At 34.8% G+C, this 25,634-nt stretch overlaps 1 protein-coding gene across 6 annotated transcripts in view; it reads right to left on the bottom strand.

Annotated features, from left to right (window-relative positions):
• Nucleotides 1-25,634, bottom strand: part of SCLT1 (sodium channel and clathrin linker 1) — a 174,448-nt gene that overhangs the window by 57,587 nt on the left and 91,227 nt on the right. For all 6 annotated transcript variants that reach the window (XR_014023321.1, XM_081304470.1, XM_081304471.1 and 3 more), the window contains 4 exons: nt 24,335-24,425; nt 20,915-21,006; nt 14,613-14,790; nt 3,729-3,827 (listed from right to left, as the gene is read on the bottom strand). Coding sequence is in view for 5 of the 6 variants with exons in the window: in XM_081304470.1 (XP_081160596.1) it covers nt 3,729-3,827; nt 14,613-14,790; nt 20,915-21,006; nt 24,335-24,425 (460 nt within the window). In the remaining variant the exon portion in view is untranslated. The remainder of the gene's footprint in view (nt 1-3,728; nt 3,828-14,612; nt 14,791-20,914; nt 21,007-24,334; nt 24,426-25,634) is intronic.

Genomic DNA, 25,634 nt, shown 5'->3' with positions numbered 1-25,634 from the left:
GGTGGAGGCCTTCAGGTCACTGGAGACAGGCCCTAAAAGGGGAAACCAGGACCCTGACCCTTCTCATTCCTCCCATTCACTTCCCAACCATGCGGTGTGTGGGTTTTTTTTTTTTTCCCCCTTTGGTGCACTATTGTTGTACATAGTGATGAGATTCATGGTACATATTCATACATGCACACAATATAACAATAGGATTTGGTCAATATCATTCCCCAGAAGTCCCCTTGCCCCCTTTCTTCCTCCCTCCCCTGACCCCTTTCCTCTACTCTACTGATCTCCCTTGGATTTTGATGAAGGTGAGCGCTTTTGCTACTCCAATACACTCCTGCAGTGATTTGCAGACTCCCTATAGTCCTAAAAGTGATGGGGTACAATGATCATGGACTGGAATTTCTGAAACCATCAGCCAAACTGAAACTTTTTCTCCTTATAAATTAGAACTGGCAAGCTGATTAATACATTGAGGCAAAAAGAAACTAAGTCATGGATGTTCCCGTAATACAAACATTTTGATCCTGATAAGCATAGCCATGTCTATCTCTCACATAATTTCTAACAAGTGCTCCATTCATTGTCTAAAGTGGACATAGCTAACTTGAGGGTTCATAACAATAGCAGGGTACATATTCTAAAATATTTTTATACTAATGCTGGAGAATTCAGATGAACTCAGCTATTCATATTTTTGAAGACTGTGTAGAACTATTAACACTGCTGACATCTTGCTCCACTATGCTCCAAAGTTCATAAGGAATTTTCTAGTGCTAGTATCTGATGAAACAAAAGGTAAACCCTTATTATAGGAACAAACACACACATCTATGAGGTGATTTACTGTGCTTGGGGCTCTGAAGTCTACACAGGGACACATACCTTCTCTTGCTTCAACCTTATTTAAGAAAACTTTTCCTCCTACAATTTTATGGATAGTAAGTAGTAGTAGTAAGGTAAATTAACATGAAATAGAAATAGCAATTGCCAATGAGTATGCTAGCCATGATTTAAAATCAAAAGTAAATAATGTTTAGCTGGGCATAGTGGTGCATCCCTATAATCCCAGAGACTCAGGAGGCTGAGGCAGGAGGATCATAAGTTGAAAGCCAGCCTCAGCAAGTCCCTAAGCAACTTAGTGAGATCCTTCATAAAAAAAAAAAAAAGTAAACAATGCTTTATTTTTAAATAGATTTTATTTGAGAAGTAGCCAAGAAATAATATCTAAAAAAATAAACTTTGTTGTACCTTTTTGTTCAAATTTATGGCCAGAACAGAAATATGTAAAAATTTGTACATTATAATTTCTTTAGCCAATAAAAATAAACACCTGTAAAGTTATCCTCAATTAAACAGGTTTATTCTACGTATCTGGAGAGCATGTTAAATTTTAATAAGTAGGGAAATCATTACCAACAGAGATGCAAAATTAAAAAACAAAACCTTTTCAATATATTTTGAAGTAAAAATTAATGTAAGCAATATATGCTACATATTATATCCTATGACAAACAGCATATAAAATATATATTTTGTTTATAAAAAAATCTACTCTTTGAAATTTCAAACACTATAGAAATAAAAAATGTTAAAAGTGAAATGTGTCTTATTATTCTACCTCTCAGGCTTAACACTATTCACAGGGTGAGATATATAAGTAAATTTTAAGTATATATAAAAAAATTTTAGTATATATATTTTATCATATATTTAAAATTTTCATTTTAGTGTATTATAACAATGTGGGGTTCATTTTGACATACTCACACATGCATATGGCAGTTTTCTCCATTTCAATCCCCAGTCCTACACCCTTCCACCCCTTTCCCCCCAAATCCCTTCCTCTATTCTATTGGTCTTCCAGCTATTTATTTGTTTACTTCTTCAATTGAGACATTATAGTTATATATAAAATTGGATGCACTGTGGTACATTCATATATGTACCTAGTAGAATTTCGTTAACTTCATTTCCCAGTTCTTTCCCTTTTCCCTCCCCTCCTCCCTCTTCCTTGGTTTCCTACTTCTACTCTAAGATGTCCCTTTTATTTTGATGTATATATTTTTGTTCCACATATGCCATAATTTTAATTAAATGAAAATTCAAAGGAAAAATGCTACGCATAGTGATTATTATTTTCTGAATACTGGGTTTGCAATCTTAATTTTCTTTTACACAATGTTATATATCTTCCATTTGTTTTAACCATGAACCTGTATTATTTTCAATAATAATTTTTAAGTTTATATATATTAAAAAAAAAAAAAACACCAACAACCCAAATTGGCAGTAGTGTGAAACACAAAGGAGTCAGAGACGCAGAAAATGCTTGACACATAGGAAGTGCTCAATAAAGACTTCCTGAGTGAATGACCAGAGCAGTAGTGAGGGGCTGGGTATTAAGGAAATCAACAGGAGCACAGGAGAAAGGAAAAGATCTGAGAGGAAGAGAGTGAGTCCAGTTCTGACAATGAGCTTCCCCTGCCTGTAGGGTTCCTTATGGGGGAGTAACAGGAGGCATGGGAGGCAGTTAATATTCATATTTGTGAAGGTATTTGGAATTACCACCATCACATCACCTTAGAAAAAATTCCCTGAGATTATCTAATGGTTAATGCAAAACACAACCTCCACCAACCTTAAAATCAAAGTGAATTCATTTTAGGATTAGAAAATACAAGTGGAGTGTTAATATCATGATAGAATACTTTGATAAAAATACTTTTGCCGTAAAATACATACAACTTGTTAATTATCTATTTTAAAAATAAGTCTTCAAGAAAATAGACTTTAGACTCTGGCCTAAAGTTATAGTGTCTCAATCCCATAAAGACAGCATGGTTCTAGTAGGAATGATACAGAAGATCAGAAATAAAAAGCCCAGGAATTAGTTTGGATTCTGCCTCAAACTGGAATTTTTATATTGGGATTTTATCTAGTTTTAGTCAGTGACAAAGGACAGTCATGAATTGCTTAACAACAGGGTTTGTTCTGAGAAGTATATTGTTAGGTGATTTTGTTTTTGTGACAATATTTAACACAAACCTAGAAGGTACAGCTGACATACACACCTAGGCTATTGCTCTTAGACCTGTAACGGCATGTTGCTATACTGGACACTGTAGGCACAATGGTAGATATTTGTATATCTAAACATATTTCAACAAGAATAAAAACTTACTAGAATAAGAAATTACTAGGTGACAATAATTTTTCATCATAACCTTATGGAACCAATGTCATATATACAGTCTGTTGTTGACCAAAATGTTGTTATGTGGCCCAGGACTGTAATAGATTCCTAAGAAATACTTTTGTGGCAAGAAACATTATAGAGTGGCTTTGTAAGAATGCAAACTTTACCACTTATTTGTCTGTGAGAAAGCAAATCAGTTAACTTTATTTTTATTTATTTATTTATTTGTGGTGCTGGGATTGGACCCACAGCCTTGTGCATGCAAGGCAAGCACTCTGTTAACTGAGCTATATCCCTAGCCCTAACTTTATTTTTATTTTTTTTAAACTGACAATGCTATTAAAAACCAGTCTAAAATGGTTGTCCCTCTAGGAGTAATATTAAAGGAAAGGAACATTTGTTTTTAACCATTTATACTAATAATTTCATAGGCGGTCTTCCTGAATTTTACTTTTCAATTTTGAAGTCTCTAGGTAATACTTAGTTTTATAGTTGGGACTTAGATTTGGAATTTTAAATATAATTAAAAACTCCTTACTTCTTTCTTGGTTCTTATAGAGGTATTTTGTATAAGCTGAGAAACTGCTTCACTCATTTTCTTTTTATCTTCTTCATTTTGCTTCTTTTCAAGCAGAGCCTACAAAAATAATCATTTCATGTTATAGATCACATAATTATTAGCAAAGAGAATTTATTAAAAACCTACTAATCACTCTCTTTATAATAACATCACCTCCTAAACTTCTGGGACATATCCATTTGAAGATGTTGCCAGAGTCATGAATGATATCCGTTTTTCCAAACCTCATACATCCTTGTCCTAATTAAAAACTTACTCTGACATTTATTTCAGCCAGTGTTTCCATCATTCTTCCAATCTCTACAGATAGAAATCTTAGAGATTTTTAAATTTTTCTTCTCTTTCAAGTGCCTATACAAATTAAGTCATCATCCATTAGTATCATATTCTTGAAAAAAAATCTCTGAATTTCTCCTTCTTTACGTTATTTGATATTATTCAAATCATGTCTTTCTTACCTGGATCACACTGTACTACCTTTGATGCGTTTTTATCCCTACCAATCATTGCCATCACCCACTAAAAATACTGTTAAAATTCTAGTTCTGTTTGTCAGTCACACTCCATTTCTTTCCTATGGTGTAAAACCCCTCTACTCATCTCCTTCCATTCTTTTTACACTCCCTCCAATCAAGTTTTTGTCACCATGGTGTTACCTTTTGATGGTACTGAGATAACTTATCGCTTCCTTTTTCTTTGGCTTTCTGGACTGCCTTCAGCGCACCCCACTGTGGGTGTTCCTTCCATCTCACTAATGTGTCTTCTCAGTCTCAATGCTGCCTCACCTTCTTCTTCTGCATCTTGTAATACTGAACCACCCAAAGCGCAGTTCTTGCTCCTTTTCTCTCTGTCTTTTCCTTGTTGATCTAATAAAATCTTCTGATTTTTAAATACTTATATTCTGACAAAGTCTGAATTTGTATCTCTAACCCAAACATCTTTCTGAGCTGGGAATTCCTCCAATTAGGTCAGATTGAATCAATCAATATCTCTTTTTAAAGTTTTCTTTTTCTTCTCTTTCTTTCTTTTTTCTTTTTTTGGTGCTAGGGATGGAATCCAGGACCTTGCTCTAGGCAAGTGCTGGCCCTGTATTCTAACTTGACCATCTTCAAAATATACCATCAACATTTTCAAATAGGTTTCCTCCAGCTTAATGAGCTAAGCTAGTGAGACATAATAGCTGTCATGACCTAACAGTCTCCAGAAGGAGAGGGGATGATGAAGAAGGGGAACGATGCCAGGCTCTGCGGCCTACTTATTTGTTCGATTGGTGACCATCTTGTCCCAGTGTCCCAGATGCAGAACACCCACAACATAAATTGAGCAGCAAATACAGCACCTATGGTAACTTTGAAATAATTATCGTAGGTTTTTAGACATCTACTGAGAAAAGTAATAGGTGATTGACAAGGGTATTTGAAAATATTTTAAATTCAATGTGAGAATGGTATAAATTTTACTATAAAAATTACCCTACTTCATATGGAATTCCAGTTTTCCATATGTAGTAGAATAACTTTTATAGTAACCCCTATCTCTCACCCTGTATAAAATTCAGCTCAAAGTGGATCAAGGACCTAGGTCATAGAACAGAAACCCTGCAAATACTTAAAGAAAAGGTAGGCCCAACACTCTAACATACCAGCACAGAAACTGACTTCCTTAATAAGAACACGACAGAGCAAGAAGTAAAATCAATAATCAATAAACAGGATGGCATCAAACTAAAAAGCTTCTTCACAGCAAAGGAAATAATCAAGAGCATGAAGAGAAAGCCTACAGAATGATAGAAAAATCTTTACCTGCACTTCAGATAGAGCTTAATCTCTGGCATATATAAAGAACTCAAAAAACACCAAAAGAAAACCAAATAACCTAATCAATAAATGAGCAAAGGAACTGAACAGGCACTTCACAGAAGAAATACCAATGGTCAATAAATATATGAAAAAAATGTTCAACATGTCTAGCAATTAGAGAAATGCAAATTAAAACTACACTGAGATTTCCATCTCACTCCAGTCAGAATGGTAATAATCAAGAATACAAGTAACAATAAGTGGTGGTGAGGATGCGAGGAAAAAGGTATATTCATACATTGCTGGTGGGACTGCAAATTGGTTTAACCACAATGGAAAGCAGTGTGGAGATTCCTCAGAAAACCTGGAATGGAATCACCATTTGACCCAGTTATCCCACTCCTTGGTTTATATCCAAAGGAGGTAAAATCAGCATATTACAATGATGCAGCCACATTAATGTTTATAGCAACTCAATTAGCTAAGCTATGGAACTAACCCAAGTCCCTTTCAATAGATGAATGGATAAAGAAAATGTGGTAAATATACAAAGTGGAGTATTAGTAAGCCACAAAGAAGAATGACTTTATAACATTTGCCAAAGGTTGAATCTGAAGACTATCATGCTAAGTGAAATAAGCCAATCCCTCAAAAACTAAAGGTCAAATGTTTTCTCTGGTAGGTGGAAGCTAACCCACAAGAAGGGGTGGTGGTGAGAGGAAGGACAGAAGTGTAGTAGATTAGACAATGGGGGGTGGAGGGAAAGGGGCAGTAAGCAAAGGAAGGACAGTGGAGTGAGTCTGACATAGTTTTCCCATGTACATACATGAAAACACCACAGAGAATCCCACCACCAAGGATAGCCGTAAGAATGGGACTCTAACTAGAATACGATATAACTATATCAAAACGGATTCTGCTGTCATACAAAACTAAAAAGAAACAATAAAAAACTGTAAAAAAGTTACTCTAGCTAAATGATCAACTGAACAAAATATTTACATAATTGATAAGTAGTATAAAACAGATTCATAAAAGTATTCTCTAGAAAGGGGATGCCATTCTATCTTGAGGAACATGCTGCATTTCAAATCATCAGTGTTCTAGGAGAAGGACGCTGGGACACGTGTGGGGTGCAGTGACGTGTCTCGCCAGCTCTCGGAGGAGGGGCTAGCGGAGGGAATCAAAACAATAAGGTGCCGGTTCCCAAAAGCCGTGCTCCACATCCAGGAAACTGCAGGCACAGAGTGTAGTTTGAACTGCCGAGAGGCATCACACTGGGGAAGGCCTGGCTGACAGGAGAAGCCAGGGGACTAGAAACCAGGAATAAACCTAAGCTAACAGATTTGAGAGACAGCAGTGGGGGGAGGAGGGAGCGGCCTCACACGGATTGTTTCCTACAGCCGGAGGGCAAAATCTTGGCCCGGAAGGCACAGCACCACCTACTGGAAGCGAAGAACATAGAAGCCTAACAGTGTCCCTTTTTTCTTTTAATTTTTTTTAAAATTTTTTAATTTTAATTTTTTTTTCTTTTCTACAATTATACTATTATTTTTTTAAATGTAATTTTTATTTTACTGCATTTTATTATTTTTTTATTATCATTTCCTTTTCTTTTCTATTCTTTTCTCTTTCTTTCCTCTCTCCCTCTCTCTTTCTTGGTTTGCTTCCTTACCTTTTCACCATCTTTCCTCTTAAGCATGAACACCCAGATTACATATAACTTACTAAATGCAAATAGATGAATACTACGAATAGGTCTATAGTCTGCCTAAGCCCTTAACTACCCCCAAGTACTCCTGTCTATTCTATTGTTAATTCCGCCTGCATTTGAGCAACCCCCCAAAGAAGCTAACATATACTAACCTCCATACCAAAGTGCCCGACCTCAACATAAAATCCGAAGTTCAAACCTCAATTCTATACATGCCATCAAATTCTGTAGGCCTTTAATGAAACTAATGAATTTACCTTAAATCACAATTAAATCCAACATCTCTAACCATTTTCTCCCAACACAAAGGAGAGATATTGGAACTATAAAAACCAACACAAATTTAAAGAAGAAAACAGAAATATAGCAGTCAAACAGAGTTGGAAAGCAATGTGAGCACCATGAAAAAACAAGGGAAAAAAGGATTACAAACAATGCAGGACAACTTAAATTCACAGGAGAACATAGAGGCTTCAGAAAAATGGACAGAGAAAGAAGGCATACCTAACTCATATGGAACGGAATCTTAGAGAACACATTAGACAGCAAGTCCAAACAATGAAAGTATACTTTGAAAATGAATTAAATAAGCAAATTCAAGTGGCAAAGAACAAGCTATACCAGGAGATAGAGATTTAAAAAAAAAATCAAACAGTAATCCTAGAAATGCAGGAAACCATAAACCAAATTAAAAACTCAAACGAGAATATTACAAATAGACTAGATCAAATAGAAGTCAGAACATCAGATAATGAAGACAAAGTATATCAACTTGAAAAGAATATAGTAAACACAGAAAGGATGCTAAGAAATCACGAGCAATCTATCCAAGAGATATGGGATGTCATAAAAAAACCAAACTTGAGAGTCATCAGGATAGAAGAAGGTATAGAGGTTCAAATCAAAGGAATAAATAATCTATTGAATGAAATAATCCTAGAAAACTTTCCAGATGTGAAAGATGGAATGGATTGCAAATCCTGGAAGCCTACAATACCCCAAACATACAAAACCATAATAGACCAACTCCAAGACACATAATTATGAAGATATCCAACATACAGAACAAGGAGAGAATATTAAAAGCTACGAGAGAAAGAAGGCAGATTACATTCAGGGATAAACCAATTAGGTTAACGGCTGATTTTTCATCACAGATGTTGAAAGCAAGAAGATCCTGGAACAACATATTTCAAATGCTGAAAAATAATGGATTCCAACCAAGAATACTGTATCCAGCAAAATAAAGCTTCAGGTTTGACAATGAAATTAAAATATTTCATGATAAACAAAAGTTAAAAGAATTCACAGCCAGAAAACCAGCACTTCAAGGCATTTTGAGCAAAACACTACAAGAAGAGGAATTGAAAAACAGAACCCAAAACTAACACTGGGAGGTAACTCAGTAAAGGGAAGAAAAAAAAAAGAACCAAAAAGGAAAAATGAGCCATATTAAAATAAATAAATAAATAAGCATGACTGGAAGTACAAACAATATATCAATAGTAACCTTAAACGTTAATGGCTTAAATTCACCAATCAAGAGACAAAGGCTAGTAACCTGGATTAAAAAAACAAATCCAACAATATGCTGCCTTCAGGAGACTCATATGATAGGAAAAGACATACACAGGTTGAAAGTGAAAGGTTGGGAAAAATCATACCACTCACATGGTCCTCAGAAGCAAGCAGGAGTGGCCATACTCATATCGAATAAAATCAACTTCAAACCTAAGGTAATCAAAAGGGATAAAGAAGGCCACTATATACTGTTAAAAAGAACCATCCACCAACAAGACATAACAATTATCAATATGTATGCACCAAACAATGGAGCTGCAACATTCATAAAACAAACTCTGCTCAAGTTCAAGAGTCAAATAGACCACAACACAATAATTATCGGTGACTTCAACACACCGCTCTCGCCATTGGACAGATCCACCAGACAAAAGCTGAATAAAGAAACTATAGAACTCAATAACACAATTAATAACCTAGACTTAACCGACATATATAGAATATATCAACCATCATCAAATGGATATACTTTTTTCTCAGCAGCACATGGATCCTTCTCAAAGATAGACCATATATTATGCCATAGGGCAACTCTTAGTAAATATAAAGGTTTGGAGATAATACCATGCACCATATCTGATCAAAATGGAATGAAACTGGAAATCAATGATAAAAGAAGGAAGGAAAAATCCTGCATCACCTGGAAAATGAATATGTTACTGAATGATCAATGGGTTACAGAAGACATAAAGGAGGAAATCAAAAACTTCTTAGAGATAAATGAAAATACAGACACAACATATCGGAATCTATGGGACACAATGAAAGCAGTTTTTTTTTTTTTAAAGAGAGAGTGAGAGAGGAGAGAGAGAGAGAATTTTTTAATATTTATTTTTTAGTTCTCGGCGGACAGAACATCTTTTGTTGGTATGTGGTGCTGAGGATCGAACCCGGGCCGCATGCATGCCAGGCGAGCGCGCTACCGCTTGAGCCACATCCCCAGCCCATGAAAGCAGTTTTAAGAGGGAAATTCATTGCCTGGAGTTCATTCCTCAATAAAAGAAAAAAACCAACAAATAAATGAACTCACACTTCATCTCAAAACCCTAGAAACGGAAGAGCAAAACAACAGCAAATGTAGTAGAAGGCAAGAAACAATTAAAATCAGAGCGGAAATCAACGAAATTGAAACAAAATAAACCATTGAAAAAATTGATAAAACTAAAAGTTGGTTCTTCGAAAAAATAAATAAGATCGACAGACCCTTAGTCATGCTAACAAAAAGAAGAAGAGAGAGAACTCAAATTACCAACATACGGGATGAAAAAGGCAATATCACAACGGACACTACAGAAATACAGAAGATAATTAGAAATTATTTTGAAAACCTATATTCCAATAAAATAGAAGATAGTGAAGATATCGATAAATTTCTTAAATCATATGATTTTCCCAGATTGAGTCAGGAAGATACACACAATTTAAACAGACCAATAACAAAGGAGGAAATAGAAGAAGCCATCAAAAGACTACCAACCAAGAAAAGCCCAGGACCGGATGGGTATACAGCGGAGTTTTACAAAACCTTCAAAGAAGAATTAATACCAATACTTTTCAAGTTATTTCAAGAAATAGAAAAAGAAGGAGATCTTCCAAATTCATTCTATGAGGCCAACATCACCCTGATCCCGAAACCAGACAAAGACACTTCAAAGAAAGAAAACTACAAACCAATATCTCTAATGAACATAGATGCAAAAATCCTCAATAAAATCCTGGCGAATTGAATACAAAAGCATATCAAAAAACTTGTGCACCATGATCAAGTAGGATTCATCCCTGGGATGCAAGGCTGGTTCAATATATGGAAATCAATAAATGTTATTCAGCACATCAATAGACTTAAAGATAAGAACCACATGATCATCTCGAAAGATGCAGCAAAAGCATTTGACAAAGTACAACATCCCTTTATGTTCAAAATACTAGAAAAACTAGGGATAACAGGATCTTACCTCAACATCGTAAAAGCTATATATGCTAAGCCTCAGGCTAGCATTATTCTGAATGGAGAAAAACTGAAGGCATTCCCTCTAAAATCTGGAACAAGACAGGGATGCCCTCTCTTACCACTTCTATTCAATTTAGTTCTTGAAATACTAGCCAGAGCAATTAGACAGACAAAAGAAATTAAAGGCATAAAAATAGGAAAAGAAGAACTTAAATTATCACTATATGTGGATGATAAGATACTATATCTAACAGACCCAAAAGGGTCTACAAAGAAACTACTAGAGTTAATAAATGAATTCAGCAAAGTGGCAGGATATAAAATCAACACGCATAAATCAAAGGCATTCCTGTATATCAGCGACAAATCTTCTGAAATGGAAATGAGGATAATCACCCCATTCACAATATCCTCAAAAAAAATAAAATACTTGGGAATCAACCTAACAAAAGAGGTGAAAGATTTATACAATGAAAACTACAGAACCCTAAAGAGAGAAATAGAAGAAGACCTTAGAAGATGGAAAAATATACCCTGTTCATGGATAGGAAGAACTAACATCATTAAAATGGCGAAATTACCCAAAGTTCTCCATAGGTTTACAGCAATGCCAATCAAAATCCCAAGGGCATTTCTTGTAGAAATAGATAAAGCAATTATGAAATTCATATTTGAAGCAGGAAGTGTGAGTCAGGCGGTAGAGCGATACCAGATTTTGAACTATACTACAGAGCAATAGTAACAAAAACAGCATGGTACTGGTACCAAAACAGGCGGGTGGACCAATGGTGCAGAATAGAGGACACAGAGACCAATCCACAAAGTTACAACTATCTTATATTTGATAAAGGGGCTGAAAGCATGCAATGAAGGAAGGATAGTATCTTCAACAAATGGTGCTGGGAAAACTGGAAATCCGTATGCAACAAAATGAAACTGAATCCCTTTCTCTCACCATGCACAAAAGTTAACTCAAAATGGATCAAAGAGCTTGATATCAAATCAGAGACTCTGTGCCTGATAGAAGAAAAAGTTGGCTCCGATCTACATATTGTGGGGTCGGGCTCCAAATTCCTTAATAGGACACCCATAGCACAAGAGTTAATAACTAGAACCAACAAATGGGACTTACTCAAACTAAAAAGGTTTTTCTCAGCAAGAGAAACAATAAGAGAGGTAAATAGGGAGCCTACATCCTGGGAACAAATTTTTACTCCTCACACTTCAGACAGAGCCCTAATATCCAGAGTAAACAAAGAACTCAAAAAATTAAACAATAAGAAAACAAATAACCCAATCAACAAATGGGCCAAGGACCTGAACAGACACTTCTCAGAGGAGAATATACAATCAATCAACAAGTACATGAAAAAAATGCTCACCATCTCTAGCAGTCAGAGAAATGCAAATCAAAACCACCCTAAGATACCATCTCACTCCAGTAAGATTGGCAGCCACTATGAAGTCAACCAAGAACAAGTGCTGGCGAGGATGTGGAGAAAGGGGTACACTTGTACATTGCTGGTGGGACTGCAAATTGGTGCAGCCAATTTGTAAAGCAGTTTGGAGATTCCTGGGAAAGCTGGGAATGGAACCACCATTTGACCCTGCTATTGCCCTTCTCGGACTATTCCCTGAAGACCTTAAAAGAGCATGCTACAGGGATACTGCCACATCGATGTTCATAGCAGCACAATTCACAATAGCTAGACTGTGGAACCAACCCAGATGCCCTTCAATAGATGAATGGATAAAAACAATGTGGCATTTATACAGAATGGAGTATTATGCAGCACTAAAAAATGACAAAATCATGGAATTTGCAGGGAAATGGATGGCATTAGAGCAGATTATGATAAGTGATGCTAGCCAATCCCTAAAAAACAAATGCCAAATGTCTTCTTTGATATAATGAGAGCAACTAAGAACAGAGCAGGGAGGAAGAGCAGGAGGAAAATACTAACATTAAACAGAGATGAGTGGTGGGAGGGAAAGGGAGAGAAAAGGGAAATTGCATAGAAATGGAAAGAGACCCTCATTGTTATACAAAATTACATATAAGAGGTTGTGAGGGGAATGGGGAAAAAAACAAGGAGAGAAATGAATTGCAGTAGATGGGGTAGAGAGAGAAGATGGGAAGGGAGAGGAGGGGGGATAATAGAGGATAGGAAAGGTAGCAGAATACAACAGTCACTAATATGGTATCATGTAAAAATGTGGATGTGTAACCAATGTGATTCTGCCATCTGTAATTGGGGTAAAAATGGGAGTTCATAACCCACTTGAATCTAATGTATGAAATATGATATGCCAAGAGCTTTGTAATGTTTTGAACAACCAATAAAAAAAGATATTACATTGTCCAGTGTCCTATTTATAGGACAATCTTTGTTTTCATTCTTAATGATAATAAAGGATATATAAGCTCTAAATTATGATTCCCAATCTGTTTCAATGAACCTGTGTCAATTTTGTCAAAATATTCACAGAATTAAACACTTCAGAGTTAGTGGGTTTAGAGAGCTAGTGACTCTGAACATCAAACAAGTAACTGAAGATGGGATCCTCCAGCAGTTAAGCAAGGAGTCACATGGGAGATGGACACTCTACCAATAGGAAGCCTGTGTGGGCATCTATTAGAATTTGCATGATAAGATCCTGGGGGGAAGGCAATGAGTGTCTACACACCTCCTCTGTCCATAGTATCCTACACAAGATCTTCATTTTTGTGACCTGATGGTAATTCAAAGTGCTCATGCAATTAGGTTTCAGAAGATAGAGGTAAACAATTTTGTCCCGTCCTGAACATTTCTGGTTAACTTGGATGCTTAAAACAATACTCAGACATATCGTGTCTATTGTGTGCTCTCTTTGTATGTGGTGCTGGGAACTGAACCTGGGTCCCTGACACTCTAGGCAAGTAGTGTACCACACTGAGCTACACCCCCAGCCTTATTGTGTTCATTTTAAGTAGTCTAAGAGACAGAACTCAGATCACATAGGGAATACTACCTGAAAGGCAAGATAAGCACTTTAGTATTTAGCTTGTTCTGTTTTTAGTAGCTTTCTTGGAAAATTCTCCATCTTGTAAAAAATGAACCAATGCATTTCCTTTAAATGCCTCACATTTCCTAGTAGAACATTCTGCATACAGTTCACATATCAATAAATGTTGATAAATAAACTAGTGATAATATGAGCTCTACATAAAAAGACAGTGCCATTAAAGTATCTTTACCATTCATACAGAAACAGTACAAGGAAAAAAAAAAACATGGTATAAGATGGCACAGAAATCACAATGTTTAGAAGGTTAAAAAAGGAAAAGTGACAAAAAGAATCTAGTTAATAATCTTTAAAGTTAAAATTAACTCTGCCAATTAAACTTTTGCTCTATTAGAGTAATTGTGTAGGAGCTGAAGAGGAAAGAGGGTGAATAAGACTCATCTGATCCAACTGAATAAAATATAGGGTATACAGTGGCAAAGCATTATAAGAGTTTTTAAGAAGTGTGACTATAGGAGAGGAAAATCAGTTACACAGGGAAGTCTGATATTTAAATATTAGCTTTGGGAAAGAAGTGACATTTTACCATATTTCATGATATTAAGTCTTACCATTCAAAAATATAGTATGTCTGAGAACAGAATAGTGTCATTCTCCTGCATTTATGCTGCAGCTGATGATTCATTTACTATTAGGCCACAGAGGAATTTTTGGCATTTTATTATTTATAAACATGTTTGTGAGTTCTCTCTTTCTCTCTCTCTCTCTTTTTTTTTTTTGAGATTTCTTACCTGACTTTTTTGAAGGTTAGCTTCTTCTAGGAGTTGCATGCTATCTCTAGCTCTTAGAATAGCCTCATATTTTTCATTTTCTAATTTGTTACACATTGCTTGAAGGTCTCTGGTTTGTTTTTCCTGATGTGTTTTTTCTGTTCTTAACTGGTTGGCTTCTTGGATTGCAACACATAATCTAGAAATTAATAATCACATTATGAAAGTTAAATATTTTTAAAGGCAGGGAGGGAAACAAGATTTAATGAGGCCATAGTACAGGGCAGATATTATGCCAATAACTTTCTTATGTATTTTCTCATTTGATACATACTACAATTATGTAGTGGGTTTTATTATCTCCATTTTAAAGAACAACAAACATACCCAGAGAGATTCAGCTTTTGACTAAGGTCATATGGCTAAAGAGCAGAGGGGCTGAGACTGAGCCTAGATATTCTCTAATTAGGTTACATTTGCTGTGATACCACACTGTATAATATGACAATATTATGACACAAACATTTAAAGATGGCTTTGTTCTTTATATTTATATGATCTTCCTTTTCTCTTTTTTTCCTCTTGGCCCCCTTCTCCTGCCTTCTGCTCAGGTAAGCCTGTTACCTTACTAATGAATACTTTGAATATTTTTCTCCTAGTTCATATGATCATACATACACACACTTAGCATATATATATCCATAGGCTTCTGCACATATTTTTGTTAAAAGAATTAAAATCATCATATTATGCTCTTTTCTATACTTTTCTCATTCAATATATGAGAAAATTCCACTAAACAATACATCCAAAGCTTTATTTTCCTAGTCTGACGGACATAACCTATTCATTTGAATTTTCCTGGGGAGTTTAAACACTTTTGTTTTGTAAGCCATATGGATTTTTTAAAAATTTCTTTTTCATCTTCTCCATCAGTTTTTTCCTGATGAACTGTTTACTTATTCCTTTATAAGAACCCTGAATAATATAGCTATTAATCCTCAGTATGTACTTTATGCTACAAATGTTTTCCACATCTACTTGGTTGTTGTCATCATTGTCTGTTGACTGTACTTAAGGAATCTTTAACTGAAAAATTTTTAAATTTGTTTTATATATATATATATATATATATATATATATATATATATATATCTGACAGTAGAATCTATTTTGATATATTTATAGAAACGTGGAATACAGTTTATTCTAATTAGGATCCCAGTCTTGTGGATGTACACAATGTTAAGATTCACTCATTTGTTAAGATTCACTCAATACATTGAAAAAAATTTCAATTGCTTTTATTTTTTAAATGCATCACAGCGGAATGCATCCCAGTTCTTATTACACATATAGAACACAATTTTTCATATATCTGTTTGTATATAGAGTATGTTCACACCAATTCATGTCTTCATATATGTACTTTGGATAATGATGTCCACTGCTAACCTCCTGCCCCCTCCCTTTACATTGAAAATTTAATACAACTAAATGTGATGATTTTTTTCCCTTTTGAGATTTCAGCTTTTATAAAGATAGTCTTCCTCTGCCATACATATTTATTACCAAGAAACTTATTTTTCATTATAATCTTTGAGGTGCTATATGGCTTTTAAAAACTATCTCAATGTATTTTCCTTTGATAAAAATAAAGTTAAAAAATGAATATAGCCAGTTCACAACTAGAACACATTAACACATATATGTACAAATCTGCCCTATAGAGAAATGATATAAAAACTAACATAATATCATCTAGTCAATAGAAATATTTTTAAAACCTCAGGTTAATTTACAAACATTTAATAATAATATATTTAACAGAGTTTATATAAACCAGACAAGTCTTTCTTAGAGAGACCTGCCATTCCCTAGATTCCTTAGTCATCTAGAGGGACTTGGAGGTTTTCAGGGAGAGATCTTTAGAAGAGAAAAGGAAATAACATGCTTTTAAAACATTTATGGCATTTGAAAAGATCATAAACAATAATTTAAAACCCCAAATAATAAATACTTATTGATGCCAAAATATCTTTGACTTTATGAAACAGCAACAATTTGATAACACTAAAAGATCAGTATAAAAATATCCTTTTCAGAAAAGGGTTCCTGAACACATAAACTAGACTTTCAATAAAGTACCCTAAGATTTAATTTTCTTTTCTTTCTTTTAATATGCAGTGATCTCTTCTTAGGGTTCACTTAGGTTATAATATTATAGTTTTACACCAAAAACAACAACACAAAACCCCCAAAGATAACTTAAAGCATTGTTGAATAAATAAACATGATTATAATTCAATACAAACAGAACCAAAAGCAAGTGAAATTCACTCATTCAGAGTGAACAAACAGTCTGCCTGGTCACTATTTCACTTTTTCTAGTCATTAGCATAAACTAGCACAGAATGCTACTAAAATAAAAGAAATAAAAATCTTCAAACAGTGGTTTTTCTAAGTTTAACTCATAGAAGTTCAGGAAAGCAATAAAATAATCAACTCCCATAAAGTTGAAAAAAACCGCTGGTGGGACTGCAAATTGGTGCAGTCAACATGGAGAGCAGTATGGAGATTTCCTGGAAAACTGGGAATGGAACCACCATTTGACTCAGCTGTCCCTCTCCTCGGTCTATATCCAAAGGACTTAAAAATAGCATACTATAGGGACACAGCCACATCAGTGTAGCAGAACAATTCACAATAGCTAAACTGCAATCAACTTAGATGCTCTTCATTAGATGAATGGATAAAAAAAAAGTAGCATATATACACAATGGAATATTACTCAGCAATAAAAGAGAATAAAATCATGGCATTTGCAGGTAAATGGATGGATTTAGAGAAGATAATAAATACTAAATGAAGTTAGCCAATCCCAAAAAACCAAATGCCAAATGTTTTCTTTGATATAAGGAGGCTGATTCATAGTGGGATAGGGAGAGGGAGCATGGGAGGAAAAAGAGGAACTTTAGATAAGGAAGAGGGGTTGGAGGGGAAGGGAGGGGGCATGGGGTAATTAATGATGGTAGAATGTGATAATCATTATTATCCAAAGTAAGGGTATGAAGACACAAATTGGTGTGAATATACTATGTATACAACAAGAGATATGAAAAATTGTGCCCTATATATGTAATAAAAACTATAATGCATTCTGCTGTCATATATAAATAAAAAAATCAATTCGTTCTCAATCTGCTGTGAGCAAAGTAATTACTTTTATTAACATTTTGGAGAAGAGAAATTCAAATACACATTTTTTTTCTGGACATAGAATAAATTAGTTATGCATCTGTGACTAGAACTAAGATATGAGTTCTTGATATGCTCAGGTCAGTAGACTATTTCTCTGTGTAAGAGAGTCCAAAGGTACAGGATAAGTTTTTCAGATATAAACCATAATGTGAATCCACAGGCTGTAATCATTTTATCGTAAATGGATTACTAATGACAATTTTCAAGTTTCTTAAAAGAACAACCAATAAGCCTTAGGAAACAACAAAGACAAAAGATGCCAGAGTGATTTTTGTAATAAGATAGCAATTTATAACAAAACTATAGAATATACTTAAAAAGCAATTCAAACTTTCAATGATAAATAAATATTATGCTCCAGAAAACTCTAGGGAAAGCATAATGATTTCTCATCTTGTATAACTATTTAGTAAACTATTTACAATTTTTACCCTTCATTATTATTATTTTTTTCCTGTCTTGAAATGGAAAGAACATTTTCATTTTGTGATGGATTAAACTGACTATGACTGCTTTGGGGAAAAGGTAAAGGTAGTCAATAATAACTTGCTTGCACATGAAAAAAATTCTCATTGCTTCCTTAATTATTCAACATGTGCTATATATTCTATATTCTATTACTTTATTACTTGAAGCTTTTTGGGGGTGAGGTGGGAGCTGCTTCTAAATCCTACCCTTGTTTTCCTCCTGCTAGTCAAGTGGCTTAGTTTTTCTTGCATTTGGTAATTTTTGATAAACTCATTTCTGCCTGAATTTAATCTATGGGAATCTTTAGGAGCCTAAATTTAAAATGTTTCCCCTCAAAGAGATTTACTTTTGCATTTCCCATGCACTATGATTTGCTACCAACTTAACTGCCACTTAAGTTTTTTGGCCTGAGTTTCCAATGAACACCCCAGGCTCCTCTGTTGCCAGGGCTGTTTACACATGCTTAGAGAAGACTATAATGGTTATCTTGTTTTGTTTTTTCCACCTGACAATATGGTAAACAGTCTCATGTCATCTGTCTTTGTTAAGAGGCAAATACTTTTCCTATCTACCTTTCAATGAGGCTGTAGTTCTTGAAGGGGTCCATTTCAAGCAGGCTCCCCTAGGTTGAGGCTCCTGCCACTTTATACAGCTCCAGGCCTGGCTTCCTTCTTTATTTACTACTCTGATTTAGCTCCCTGTCTTTGCTTGTTTATACTCTGGGGGATTTATTTCTCTTACATTTAAATGCTTTATTTATTTAAAAAAATTGTGTGTGTGTGTATATATATATCTATATCTATCTATCTATATATATATATCTATATCTACTTTATCATCACAATGTTCACATGAAGAGCTTTTCCTATGTGAATGAGAATAGTCTGCCTATTGGTTGAGTCACTTTTGTCATCTTTGCTTTCTAACCTGTAGCAGTGGTCCACCCAAATATCTGCTTCAGACCTTGAGAGCAGATGCTGTGGCATGCTACACCCAATGTACCTGGCTTTTGTTCTTCCTTTTTACTGACAACATTGGACTACACTTGAGCCCTATGCTCCCCTGTTCTCTAACATCTTCTATCCTTTGGTGTTCCAGCAAAGGGATGAACACAAAGGATAACCTTGCACTTAGTATTCCAAGAACAGACCCACTTCTCCCTTCTCTTGACTCCCCAAAGACTCAAGCACCTCATCCTTGTTTACCTGCCTGTATGAAACTTCTAGCCCCTCCCTTTTTTTGGAAACAATCCTCATGAATGAATGTTCTCCCTTCTGCAACAATCTGAATAAAATCGTCTCCTATGTTTGTCTGGTGCATTTAGTCTTTCACAGTACTGAAGAGTCCCTAAATTACACAAACAAACCTCAAAAGGAAAGAAAATTTTAACTAAATTATATTTTTCAATCATTTCACATTACTCACTCTCAATCTCTTAAACATAAACCACACATGTGTGCACGCACATACACACACACACACATCCATGGTAACCTAGTTTCTGAAATGTCTTCAATCTGGGTAATGAGGATTTGCTGAAGAAAGAAGGAAAAATAGTAATTTGCATTCTGATTACATAAAAATGTGTAAATTTGGATGTATTCTTTAATAAATAAAAGTGAAATCTCAAACATCAATTTAGGTTGATAGTGGTAGCATGACTGTCTCAAAACAAAACAAAAGGACTGGGATGTAGCTCAGCTGTAGAGTGCCCCTCAGTTCAAATCCTAGTATCTCAAAAAACACAATAGAGTAAATAATTTTTAAAAATCCACAATATTCAACTCCTTGAGCTAATCATTCTTGGCCCTGATTACTAAAATATAGTTTAAAAACTAACATTCTCCTTTTTTTTTTTTTGGCAACACTGGGAACTGAAGGCAAGCCTCACACATCTCCAGGCCTTCTGCTTTCATGTCTTCTATTTCCATGGCTTACTTTGACTATGTAAGATGGAACTATGGGGGTGTCGAGGTAATATCAAGTTTCCTCTGATACTGTGATTTAGAAATTTTAATCAGTCATAAGAAGAAAGAAGGATTTTAGGTTTTTAAAGATCAACTAGGTTCACTTCAAATTTTGCAGGGTGACCTCAAGATAGAAGAAAATGAAGGCGTACTTTGTCATGCCGTACTAAAACAAAGGCCACAGCACTCAAAGAGTTTCACTTCTTCTTTAAAAAGTATTGAACTAAAATTGGTACGACTGTTCTCTTTAAAAATAATGATGGGCTGGGGTTGTAGCTCAGTGGCAGAGCGCTTGCCTCACACATGTGAGGCACTGGGTTCGATCCTCAGCCCCACATAAAAATAAATAAACAAAATATTGTGTCTATATATAACTAAAAAAATTTTTTAAAAAGTTATGATTACTATAGCACACTGTGTGAAAGGTATAGTCTCATTAAACAAATGATTTTTGAACATATGTTCAAAGTGTAATAATTTTCTGAAAGTGAATTTTAAAATAATGTCCAAAATATTGGATGACAATTTAGCACTTTATAATACATATTCTAACACCATAAATAGAAATTCTACTTTAGCACATCTGTTGAAGTATACAGACAAAGCCACACATATTTAACAACTTACCGCACTTCTAATTGTTTTATACTTGTTTGTAACTGATGTAGGCGTTTATCTGATGCGTCTTCTCTTCCTTGGGCAGACAGCATATCCTCCTCCTAGAAAATGGAGAGACTGGAAGCTTATTTCAAGTACATGAAAACTTAATACACCACTTTAGAGCCTGAAGAAAACAGCTCACAGCACGAAGTTATGCTGCTATAATTCAAACTAAGTTTAAAGAAGCCATGTGACTTTGGAAAGGAATGACATATATAACAAAGATAGGAGAGAACTTCACCATCAATACTATATTAGACAATCAATCAAAACAGTCATTGCATATAGATTTGTACAAACATAGATTTCTACAAAGGTTTCAAACTGATTCTATAGTGGGAATCTAACAGCAAGACAGGTATTTTCATTCAGACAGCTGGCCTTTAGGATATGGTCTTTTAAATCATTATCTACCACAGTAACCTCAGGGTGTTTCTCCTCTGACATAATGATGCTCTGAAATATATTCATAGATTTTATTTTATCATCTTCCTAAAAAATTTTCTCTATTCTCCCCTGCCTTCTTTTATGTTAAATATTTGTATGATGCTATTTAAATTCCTCTTGCTTTCAACTGTGTTTCTGAATTACTTTTTGTTGTGTGTGGGGGGTGCTGCTGTAGAGGTCATAATATGCTTCTTTAATTTATCCCTATGTAAAGTTAATATTAAATTAATTCAGAAATGACACTGGAACCTTGCAACAATATACCTCCATGTACTAGGTTAGTCCTTAGTGTCATCGTTGTCATTTATTATAACTGCATACTTGAATATGTTGAGAAAAGAAAAAAATAAGACATCTTCCTCTTGTTTTTAATTCTTCCTACATATGAGTTGCCATCAGTGCAAATTTCCTTTCAGCCTAAAAAACTTCCTTCAGAATTTTTTGAAATGTAGTTCTGTGGCGGGGCGGGGGGGGGGGTTGTATTAGTTTATTTAAAAATATTTTTATTTTGTCTTCATTTTAAAAATATAGCTGCCCTGGATACAGAACTCTTAGCGAGCATTTTTTTCTCTTCAGCACTTTGTGTCTGTTATTCCAATACTTTCTGCGTCCATGGCTTCTTCCCGAGAACTCTGCCATTGATCTTGTTGTGGTTTCCCTATGCAGGTCAGTGTCTGTTGATATTTTCAACTTTTTTTTTTTCTTTTAAAACCAATTGTCAGTGCCATCATGGTGTGTCCAGTACGGATTTGCTTTGTGCTTGGCTCACGGAAATTCTTGGATCTGTTAGTTTCCCACCAAACTGAGGAAGTTTCGGTCATTATTTCTGTTTTTCTGTTCCTCTTCTCCTTTGTGCAATTTCAATTATACTTACCGGCTCATATTGTTCCATTGATTACTTCAGTATTTTAAACATTTTTTTATTGGAAAAATTCTATTGTTCTGATTTTGACTTCATAAATCATTCTCCTTTCCAGTCTATTCTTGGGTCTATCAAATGAATTTTTTTCATTTGCTATACTTTAAGCTCTAGAATTGCTGTACTAAAAATTATTTTCTAGTTCTCAATCAAATTTCTCTCTCTCTCTTTTCTCTGAGAACTTACTTTACTCTAATTTAAAAACAGATGTTTCAAGAAATTCCCTGAACATATTTATAATTCTTGATTTGAAGTTTGCCTACAAAACTCAACAGCAGCATCCATTGAGAGACTCTACTGATAGTCTCACTTCCATTCTCCAAACTCCTGTCCCTCGAGTATATATCCCACAATTCTGTCTGGTAATTTATGGTTGAAAACTGGACATTGTAGATGATATACTTGAGCTACTCTGTATTCTGCGTTGTTCTTTTGAGGACTGCAGCTTTGCTATTGTTGTCCAGGGAGACAGCCACCTTGCTTGGACTTGAGTGCTGAAGTCTTTTTCCTAGTATGGAGCATCTGATGTCTGTCTGTGGTTAGTCCTTGCTGTTGCCTACTGTTATCTCTACAGCTGAGTTTGTGGGGAGTACCCTGTGCATGAGCTGAGCATCTGGCCAGATGTGGGCAGAGAGGGTTCACTCTCCGTGTGATTTCCTCGCTGCAGAGATTCACCTGTGATTTCAAGCTTTGGGCTCTTCCCTTTGATATTTCAAAGAGTAAAGCTTCAGCTTTCTGTTGCTCAGGTGTACACATATTTAGAATGTACTCAATTATAAAAAGTAGCAAACTCAAATATCTATTTTCGTGTATTTCTATCTTTCCAGAGCAGGTTTCTCTAGGACCTCTGCCTGCTTCTTCACTGGGCTTCCTGGGGTCCCTCCCCTCTACCCATATGCACGATTTGGATGTTACGTATGAATCTGGAAAGAATATAAACTTGGAAGCAGGGTCCTATTTTTTTTTTGTGACTCTTACTACTAATATTTTCTAAATTCCCAATAGCTTTTCTAGTTCTAAACTTTGGTCTTGAATACATGAAATCAATTTAAAAGCCTTCAGAAGGCCTTAAAATGTTTTAACAATTCTTACTTCTTTCACTCCTTTTTGTATTGGGATAGTTTCTAGTGTTTTTTAAAAATTATCCATTCCTTCCCCTCCCCTACCCAGTACTAGGCAAGTGCTCTAGCCCTCAGCTACATCCCCAGCCCTTTGTACCTTATCTAAGACAGGGTCTGAAAGTTGCCAAGGCTGGCCTCAAATTTGCAATCCTCTTGCCTCAATCTCACAAGTAGTTGGGACTCCAGATGTGTGCCATTTTGCCTGACTCAGTTTTTATAATGGATATCCATGGGAAAGTTCTTGTAACCCCTTCATAAATCTAACATTATTGGAGATTTGAAATTAGTTTTTTAGAGATCAGGGACTAAGGCTTAGAAATTTATATAGCTAAAAAGTGTTAGAGGTAGAATTTTTAATAATTAAGTCTATCTAAATCTAACCCAATTGTTTTAGTCAGCTTTTTCACTGCTATGAACAAAAGACTTGACAACAGCAATTTTAGAGGAGTAAAAGTTTATTTAGAGCTCACGGTTTCAGAAGTCTGGGTTCATAGACAGTCAGCTCCATTGCTCCAGGCCCAAGGTGCAGCAGAACATCCTGGCAGAAGAGTGAGGAGGAGGAAAGCAGCCCAGGACATGGCCACCAGAAAGCAGAATGAGCTTTCTCTCACCAGGAGACAGGCCCCCAGCGACCTACCTCCTCCTGCCACACCCTACCAGTCTACAGTTATCACCCATTTACTTGATTCAACTGGATTAATGCACTGATTGAGTTAAGGTGCTTATAATCCAATAATTTTACCTCTAAATGTTCTTGCATTGTCTCACATATTAGCTTCTGGGGGGACACCTCATGTCTAAACCACAACACCTATCTTTCCTTGATAAGCTGAAATTTCTCTAAAACATAACAAGAGTCAGTCTATTATACCAAAAAATATTTTAAGAAATAGAAAACACCTTCTTTTGCATTTGTTCCTGAAGATCTTCAGTCACTTTAGTTAACTCTTCTACTTTTGCTACTGCAACCCTCAGATCTAACTTCGTTTGCCTAAAAAACAAAGTAAACAAATGAACTCTGTTATCATAGACAATAAAGAATAAAAAAATTAGGGAAGAAATCTAAGTTTTGGGAAACCATTACAAACTCATGTGCCTAAAAAAATGGATCTGAGGGTAAACTCTGAAAGATTCCTTTATCACTAACAAAATGCATGTGAAAATGTAAAGAAGAAAAAGTACAGTTGATTAGGGAGAGGTACAAAGTGTGAGTCATTAATATTTATTTGGATAAAATATATTTAATGTACAAATAATTCAATGTATTTCATGAGAAAGAACTTGATCATTTTTATAAATTAAGGAGTTTCAGTACATAAAGTAGACTATGGTTATGTCTATAATTTCTTGAATCTATAATTAGAAAAACACTGCTGACTGGCCTTTCTATGAAAATGAACTCAATGAACTGGTGTCCCTTCTATTTTCATGAAATCTTTATCATTCCTTGAACATCACAATAAAAATTAAAACATTTGCCCTTGATAATATTTACTTTCTTCAGAGATAATAGTTGCAAAGGAAAAAACAGAGTATTCTAACAGAATCAAGTAAGTTTCAATATTTTCTTGATTCCCAATAGAAACAATTTTAGAACAATAATATGACTTTTTAAAACAGAAACATTTTAAATATTATACTAATTAAGTATTAAATGTACATACAGAACTCTTTGATTATTAAAAGAAAATAAATTTTTAGGAAGAAAACTAGAGTATAAACTGTCATTTGTTTCCTTATTACATTTCACGAGTATATTTAAATATGAATCATTACTGCTATTGAACTTATAGAAAGTATTAAATGCAAAATTCATAAATATATTCTAATTTATTAACCTTTAAATCTTAAACAGTATTTATAACTACTTTCTATATTAGCATAATATAATAGAAAATACAAATTTATAAATAGCTAATAATAGCCTAGCTAGTTAGTAGGTACCAGGAATTGTTGTAAATACTTTATAATCATCTCACTTAAGACACAAGAATTGCAAATTGTGTATTATTGAAGTTGAGGAGAATGAGGTTTATAGATGTTTGGGCTGCTTTTCCAATATACCTAAGAATTCATAATAAATAATGAAATTGGTATTTAAACAGAGTCCTCTACGACATGCTGTCCACCAAAGAATGACCCTAATAATATCTAATAAGGTTAATCATTTTAGGAAAATGCTTTGCTGTCCAACATTCTT

This window comes from Spermophilus citellus (genome assembly GCF_964194105.1).
Source record: "Spermophilus citellus genome assembly, chromosome: 8".
NCBI classification, from domain to species: domain Eukaryota; kingdom Metazoa; phylum Chordata; class Mammalia; order Rodentia; family Sciuridae; genus Spermophilus; species Spermophilus citellus.
This window is presented reverse-complemented; position numbering and strand designations above follow the sequence as displayed.